This window comes from Tribolium madens, unplaced genomic scaffold (genome assembly GCF_015345945.1).
Source record: "Tribolium madens isolate multiple individuals breed KSU strain unplaced genomic scaffold, Tmad_KSU_1.1 Scaffold_1;HRSCAF=32;Tcas5.2_LG8, whole genome shotgun sequence".
Taxonomy (NCBI): domain Eukaryota; kingdom Metazoa; phylum Arthropoda; class Insecta; order Coleoptera; family Tenebrionidae; genus Tribolium; species Tribolium madens.
In genome coordinates, this window is record NW_025400984.1 from 11,287,137 (window position 1) to 11,295,682 (window position 8,546).

An 8,546-nucleotide genomic window follows, 5' to 3' on the forward strand; every position below is an offset into this window, starting at 1 on the left:
ATTTTGTTTTTCCCCAAATGTTACTAAACGTTGGCAATTCTTGTCACTAATTTTTATTCAAAATCGATTTATTTCACTGTGATTTGTACAAATGAGGCCCCGTTCAGGGCCAGTTATTGTGTATTTGATGAAAGTAACGTATTTTTCTGTTTTTTCGCTTCTTGGTGAACAGTCGGTAAGTATGGTTTCTGTAATTTTATTTCTTTTGTGACTTGTGATTTCAGGCGTCCAAGAACAAGAAATCGAAAAAGGCCGATTTTATCCCCTACCGAGACTCGGTCCTCACTTGGTTGCTCCGGGAGAACCTCGGGGGTAACAGCAAGACCGCCATGATCGCCGCCATATCCCCCGCCGATATCAACTACGACGAGACTCTCTCCACTCTCAGGTATTTCCCCGATTTTCGTCGATTTTTTCTAATACCCGAGACAGATACGCAGATAGAGCCAAGCAGATCGTGTGCAAGGCGGTGGTCAACGAGGACGCCAACGCGAAACTCATCCGAGAGCTCAAAGAGGAGATCCAGAAGCTTCGCGAGTTGCTCAAAGCCGAAGGCATCGACGTGCACGAGGGTAAGATTTAGTCAGTTCGGGGGGTAGTTTTAGAAATTGACGAACAATTTAGTAAACTCGAGGCTGATTGTATTTTATTGTGCGGCCAGGGCCGGATGGTAAAGTTATTTATGAGAAAAGGGAGCCCCCTAGTAAGTATTTGCTTGAACGGCCACTCTGAATCATGAGTTTGTCTTGGCACTTTTAATGGTGTGGCGACCATACGAATGTCTGTTATTCTGTCTTCATTGTGTAGATCGAATGGAGGATTGTTAAATAATTTGGTGAAATTACGCGAAATTTAATTTTCTATTTCATTGTTCGCTTAAACTCAAAATCGATACGAGGTCTTGCTTGCCCCCTTTGCGTGCAGTTTACAATGAAACGGAAATTAGGTTGGTACTCTTCAATTTGCAATTAACAGTTTACGCACCCCTATTTTGGTTTTAAATGTTGGCTCTACTGGGAATTTTTTTCCTACTTATTTTGTCTATGTTCTGTCATATTGAAAGGTTATATTGGGGATAAATAAAAATAAAGAAAGTATTGTAAAAGTTCCCATATTTTTTTTAGATGCAAGAATACTTTATAACCTTTTAACAAGCACATTTAAATGCATTTTATTCCCAAAAACACAGATTTATTTCTCAAAAAGTAACAGTTGTTTGCATTCTGTCAATTTGCTATCTGTCAAAAGCCATCAGTGCAGGTAACCGTAAAAAGAATTTTTTCTTTTAGGTATAGACAGGTTAAAACATTTTGGTATACTCAGACAACGTCACCTTGAAATTATTTATGCACAAAAAAAGAAAACACCATTCAAAATATTACTCTTTTTCGTAATTGCCTTTATCTTCTGCATCGATTATAAAATAAGTCAAATTTTTGTGTTTTTTTAGCAATTTGAATCGAGGTTTTGAGGTTAAATTTTTCGAAATTTATTATAAAAATGGTGGCTGCGCCGGGAAAATGTAAAATCTATAAAGTGAAACTATTATTTTGCGTTTTGTATGTGTGGAAATATGAATTTTTGTATTTTGATATTAAGAATCTGAAATAATAATTAAAAAAATAAACAATGAATGTAAGCTTTTTTAAATACATTTTTTGTAACTTGCCTCCATTTTGATTCTCTAATTGACATATTAAAGAACGGACGTCTAAATAGTCAAAAGAATTCATTGTTAATACAAGTTAATTGAGTAATAATTAAGGAATTTTTCTCTAGTTGTAGGGATTTTTTCCCACAATCTAGGGATTTTTTTAATTTTCAATAGAAGTATCAAAATTTTGAGTTTGTATAGAAACGCAGAAACCGAAGAGCATTTTCTGTAGTTACAGATATAAAAATAAAAATATACTGGAAGTGAAGTATGTATTGTTTATACAATTTTAATTCATTGTTATATTGTTGATTTTTTTGTTAACATATTTTTATGTTGTAATCTTAGTGCAATAAGTTCATAAAAAAGTAATTATTTTTTCATAAAGTTTAGGGAATTTTGACGCTACAATCTAGGGACAAGCGCTTACGTATTGTTTATTTTTTTTATATCTTTAATAGAATATATTTAATTCATTGTTATATTGTTGATTTTGACACATTTTTATGTTGTGATCTTAATGAAATAAGTTCATAAAAAGTTTTTTTTGTAAAATTTAGGAAATTCTAGGGAATTTTCTTGTAGTTTTGACAAAAAGGGAGAAAGGGATTTTTTAATTTTCTTCATTAAATTAAGGATATTTTAATTATTAATACAAACTTCAAAATTTTGAATTTGCTACATAGAAACGCAGAAACCGAAAGAACATTTTCTGTAGTTACAGATATAAAGACAAAAAAAAGATTGGGAATGAAGCTATGTATTGTTTATTTTTTTATTTCTTTAAGAGAATATATTTTAATTAATTGTTATATTTTTGATTTTTTGTTAACATTTGAATATAAAATATTGAAATAAGTTCATAAAAAAGTATTTTTTTTATAAAATTTAGGGAATTTTGATGCCACAATCTAGGGACAAGCGCTTAACCTCATTTTGCATCATTGACCTGACCTAACCAATTTGCATCGAGATTTTTTAGGTTAAATTTATTATAAAAATGGTGGATGCGCCGGGATATTGTAAAATCTACATAGTGAACATCTTCTCTTTTTTGACAGATATGTCCCTAAAAAAACAATAAAAATTTAGGGGATTTTCCTGTAGTTCTAGGGATTTTTTTTGACAAAAATGGAGAAAGGGATTTTTTTCATTAATTTAAGGATATTTTTTTTTTAATTTTTATTAAAATCTTCTAAATTTTGAGTTTGCCACATCGTAACGCCGAAACCGAAAGTGAAGCTATGTATTGGTTTTTTATTTCTTTAATAGAATTTTAATTTATTGTTATATCTTTTAACTGATTTTTAATTAACACATTTTAATGTTTATCCATAATGAAATACGCCTGTATAGGGAATTTTAGGGAATTTTGACTCTTCAATCTAGGGACAAACGCTAAAAACACATTCGTAATAAAAAATAGGACTTTAGTGCTTTGATTCATAAATAACCATTTATTGTTATATTATTTATTGATTTTTTGTTGTAAAATAAACTGAAAAAAGTTGTTTTTTTTTATATAATTTAGGGAATTTTGACGCTACAATATAGGAATAAGCGCTTCATCTAACATAAATTTTTGTCACTAGAAACCACATAGCTACCAACCTAATCAAATTTAGGCGAATTAAGAAAGAAGGAGTTTTAATTTATTTAATCTAAAAATCTTATTTTATTCCAGAAATTGTAAAATTTTTTTTAATGAAATAAATTTACGAATTTGTGACAAAAACACCCCAAACCGGACAGGACGATAAAACTTTCGATTTTCCCTAACAAAGAGTTGACCTAATTGTGTATTTTAAACATCCCCTCCATTCTTCTACACCAATCCGGAAACAAAGCGCTTTAAGCTTGCTTTTTTTCGGACATAATCATCGACCACAAATTGGCCAAAGTTTCATTTTTAAATTATTGTATGTCTCCGATTTTGTTATGATTTAATAAAGCTTCGAGTCGCATTATTTCATTTATTCCTCACACTCGAATTAATTCGAATCGATATCTAGGAGCAGAAGATAACATCATCGCTCGCAACAATAAAGAAAACGAAAGATCGAGAACAACATCGACGACAATAGCCGAAGAAGCCGTCGATCAATTACAAGCCAGTGAGAAACTCATCGCCGGTAATTCCCCTGTCATATTTCTAATTAAATTACGCTAATCTCGCTCTGATTTAGAGTTGAATGAAACGTGGGAGGAGAAATTGAAACGCACTGAAGCGATAAGAATCCAACGCGAGGCTGTTTTCGCCGAAATGGGGGTGGCTGTGAAGGAGGACGGGATCACCGTTGGGGTATTCTCCCCGAAATGTACCCCCCATTTGGTGAATTTAAACGAGGATCCATTCATGTCCGAATGCTTGATTTACTACACCAAGGATGGGATTACACGCGTGGGGTCAGCTGAGGCGAATATACCCCAAGATATCCAACTAGTGGGGTCGCATATTAAATCAGAGCATTGCATTTTTGAGAATAAAGATGGGAAAGTGATACTGATTCCGTCAAATGGGGCACTAATTTACGTCAATGGACGAGAGGTGAGTCCGGCAATGGGGTCAAATTGGGGGTAGAGTTCATAGAAAATGATAAAAAGGGAATTGTAGAGTTGCATTTTTTTTTTCGTATATTCATTGATTGAGATATTAAATATAAAAAATTCAAATATACGGTGATATTAATTTTTGTATAAATAAAATACGAACAAACAGTAACGAATAGATTCGTTTATTAAAAATGTAAACATATTAAAAAACAATTTTTGTATCATAATTGATTTTAATTAATTTTTCAAAGTTAACATTTCTAAGATGCCCCTGTTAATAAGTAGGTATATTAAGCATTTTTTCAGTGATGTTTTGTTTTCATACTTAGTCAATAAGATGTAAGAAGATGAACCCTCAAATTTTTACAAAAATTGTGGGTTTAAATAATTACAGGCGATTAATTTTTTATATAACTGATGGGCCTTAGTAATTTCAAATTGTCACTTTATACTCGTAAGTCAAAATAGAATTTTTTACTATAAAACTAATAAAATATATTTACTATTCTTATAGTTAATGTTTATGCAAAGGTATACTACATTTTGATAACTATTTTAAAATTAAAAATTTTTTTTTTCATTATACTACAATACAGGGTGCGCTAGAACTCGCGCCCCAGAGAAAATTTTCAAGTAAGGTAAGATACCAGGAACATGAAAAAAATGTTTAAAAAATTGAATCTGTCAAAAAAAATTGACATTTATTTTTTGACATTTGCCTTTTTTTATATCTATTTAATGATACTGATGATATTGTATATGTTTTTTTACAATTATTTAGTAAAGGGACAAAAATTTTGCCAATAAAAGCCACAAATAACATTGAACAGAGTTACAATTTAGGATACAGCTTCCTTGTTTCCTCTTTTAATAGCCTATAGCAAAAAAACTTGTAAAATTATTTTTCCAACAGAAATAAATAGAGTCAAAGTGCAAACTTTAAACCGTTATAACTTCAAAATTTTTATAGATAAAATTTTTTTAACATTTTTTCCATGTTCCTGGTATCTTACCTTATATAGCATTTTTCTCTGGGCCGCGAGTTCTGGCGCACCCTGTATAATGTATTATGTAATAAAAAATATAGTTACGTACGTCTGCAGCTCAACTTGTACACTGCAAATAGTTTAAAGACTTGTGTTTGGAAATGGACTTTATTTTTATAATAATTTGAATAATTTCTAATAACTTTCTCAAATGGTTACTGAGTATTGCAATTTATAAAAGAACAAATGCCTTAAAAATGTTATTTATTAATAAAGTAATAAAATCATTTTATTACAGTATATGGATTATTAGTTTTCGTCTCCATCGATACAGTGATGCCAGATTAGGGAATTTTTTCCTAGTTCTAGGGATTTTTCTAACAAAAAGGGAAAAAGGGATTTTTTTCAATTTTTCTTAGTAATCTAGGGATTTTTTACATTTTCATTGAAAATCTCAATTTTTTTCACGTGTTGCCAAGTTTATTTAATGAATAGACGAATATTTAAGATTAATGAAATCCCATAATTTATACTTATAAATAAAAATTAAGTAGGTATCTGAATATACACGTTTATTTGAATTTGTTTTAATTGACTTGTACTTAATTTTTTTATTTCTTTAGTAAAATTTATTTTCATTTATTGTTATATTATTTATTGATTTTTTGTTGTTTGGAGTTAACACATTTTTATGTTGTATTTATATTATATTACCTCAACAAAATAGGCCTATGAAATAGTATCTTTTGAATTTTTTAACTAGTTTAGGGAATTTAGAAGCTACAATCTAGGGACAAGCGCTTAATCTCATCTGGCATCACTGCATCGATATCCTTTTTGGTTTCTATGAACTCTAATTGACAGTTTTGTGACAGATCACCGAACCAGTGGTCCTCAAAACCGGCTCTCGCGTGATTTTGGGTAAAAACCACGTTTTTCGTTTCACGCATCCGGACGAGGCGCGTGAAATGCGTGAAAAGAACACAACTCCATTGGAGACCGTCGATTGGAATTATGCACAAATTGAACTATTGGAAAAACAAGGTGTTGATTTGAAAGCCGAGATGGAAAAACGTCTTCTAACACTTGAAGAACAATATCGTAAAGAGAAAGAAACTGCTGATCAACTTTTTGAAGAACAACGAAAGAATTACGAAGCACGAATTGATGCACTACAGAAACAAGTTGAAGAACAGAGTATGACAATGTCAATGTATAGTTCTTATACACCAGAAGATTTCAATAATGAAGATGATATTTTCGGTGAGTTTTTTTTTTTAGGAATTCTTGCTGTGGCTTAATTTCGATCAAGCGCACGTTTATTGGCTTGCTTTGAAATTGAGATGGGGGCGCTTTTGCAGTGAACCCTCTGTTTGACGCAGAGTGCAATTGGAACGAGAAGGAGTACGAGTTGGCGGCGAATGCTTGGAGGAAGTGGAAACATCATCAATTCACCTCCTTGAGGGACGATCTGTGGGGCAACGCCATCTTTCTCAAAGAGGCCAATGCCATCTCGGTCGAACTCAAAAAGAAAGTATGTAACCTTAGCCACTTTCAACTGATTTTGTCACAGAACTAAAAATTATAGATAGTCAGAAAAAATTAAAAAAATTATCACAGGTGTCATAGTACCTTGCAAATACTTAACTATTCGTTTGATGCAAGGAAACACGAAACCATGAGCTATTTTAAAGCGCAATTATTTTTCTTCTGACAAATAAATTGTACGCAATCTACGGTGTTTTGTACGTCTGTAGTTGTTTTTTTAGGGTTGGCATTACTAATTATTGACGTAAAAAATTTGACATTTAAAAATTACGCAAAATGTTGCTTTTTTTGGTACGTAAACTGCAAAGTCAGCGTAATTTCCTTTGTTTTGTCACTAGTAAGTGATAGTAATAATCAAAAACTCTTTGACTTTGTCACAAAAAACAATAGATAGTCAAAAAAAAAATAAAAATTAGACACAGGTGTCGGAGTGCCTTGCAAATATTCAACTATTCATTTGACGCAAGAAAACACAAAAACATGAGCTATTATAAAGCGCAATATTAAGTAAGTGCGATCTATAATGTTTGTTACGTCTATGGTTGTTCTTTGTTTTGTTTTTTGAAGGTTGGCATTACTAATTCTTGACGTAAAAAATTTTGACATTTAAAAATTGTGAAAACAAAACGTTTTTTACTGAAACTTACTCAAAAAATTCCTTTTTTGGCAGCTGATCTGCAAAGTCGGCGTAATTTACTTTCATTTCTCATTTTTGAGCCGTAATAACAAATATTTTTTTCTTCCAACTCACTGACTGTCACAAAACTAAAAAAAAATAGATAGTCAAAAAATTGAAAAAAATAGACACAGCTGTAGGAGTGTTATTTAACTATTTGACTGACGCAAGAAAACATAAAAACATTAGCTATTTATTATATTGACAAATAATTAGGACGCAATCTGTAGTGTTTGGTCTATGGTTGTCCTTTTTTTTTAAGATTGGCAGTACTAATTATTGACGTAAAAACATTGACATTTAAAAATGTGAAAATAAAACGTTTTTTACTGAAAATTACGCAAAAAAATCTTTTTTTTGGCACCTCTCACTTATTGAGCACTAATAACAATTTTTTTTCCAATTCACTGACTTTGTACCACAGAACTTAAAAAAATAGATAGTCAAAAAAAATTACATACAAGTGTCGGAATGTTTCACAAATATTTAATTATTCGTTTGACGCATAATACATAAAAACATGAGCTACAATAAAGAGTAATAATTTTTCTTTTGACAAATAAGTAGGACGCAATCTGCTGTGTTTGGTAAGTCTGGGGTTATTTTTTTTTGAAAGTTGGCAGTACTAATTATTGACGTAAAAATTACGTTTTTTACTGAAAATTACGCAAAATATCCTTTTTTGGCATCTGATCTACAAAGTCGGCGTAATTTATTTTCATTTATCACTTATTGAGTCGTAATAACAAATTTTTTTTCTTCCAATTCACTGACTGTCACAGAACTAAAAAAAAATAGATAGTCAAAAAAATTTGAAAAAATCAGACACAGCTCTAGGAGTGTCATGTAAATATTTAACTATTTGACTGACGCAAGAAAACATAAAAACATAAGCTGGTATAAAGCGCATAATTTTTCTTTTGACAAATAAGGCACGATCTACAGTGTTTGGTACGTCTGTGGTTGTTGTTTTTTTTTTTGAAGGTTGGCAGTACTAATTATTGACGTAAAAAATTTGACATTTGAAAACAAAACGTTTTTTATTGAAAATTAAGCAAAAAATTCCTTTTTTGACACCTGATCTGCAAAGTCGGCGTAAGTTACTTTCATTTCTCACTTATTGAGCCGT

The 8,546-nt window shown here is 31.1% G+C and overlaps 1 protein-coding gene across 10 annotated transcripts in view; it reads left to right on the top strand.

Moving 5' to 3' along the window:
- LOC123003925 (kinesin-like protein unc-104) overlaps positions 1–8,546 on the top strand; it is a 21,703-nt gene that overhangs the window by 5,880 nt on the left and 7,277 nt on the right. For 4 of the 10 annotated variants that reach the window (XM_044396983.1, XM_044396981.1, XM_044396982.1 and 1 more), the window contains exons 5-12: positions 173–175; positions 225–388; positions 433–572; positions 662–703; positions 3,667–3,786; positions 3,841–4,202; positions 6,069–6,456; positions 6,537–6,727. In XM_044396983.1, the coding sequence (XP_044252918.1) occupies positions 173–175; positions 225–388; positions 433–572; positions 662–703; positions 3,667–3,786; positions 3,841–4,202; positions 6,069–6,456; positions 6,537–6,727 (1,410 nt within the window). The remainder of the gene's footprint in view (positions 1–172; positions 176–224; positions 389–432; positions 573–661; positions 704–3,666; positions 3,787–3,840; positions 4,203–6,068; positions 6,457–6,536; positions 6,728–8,546) is intronic. The other 6 variants (XM_044396989.1, XM_044396990.1, XM_044396991.1 and 3 more) reach the window with 3 other exon arrangements.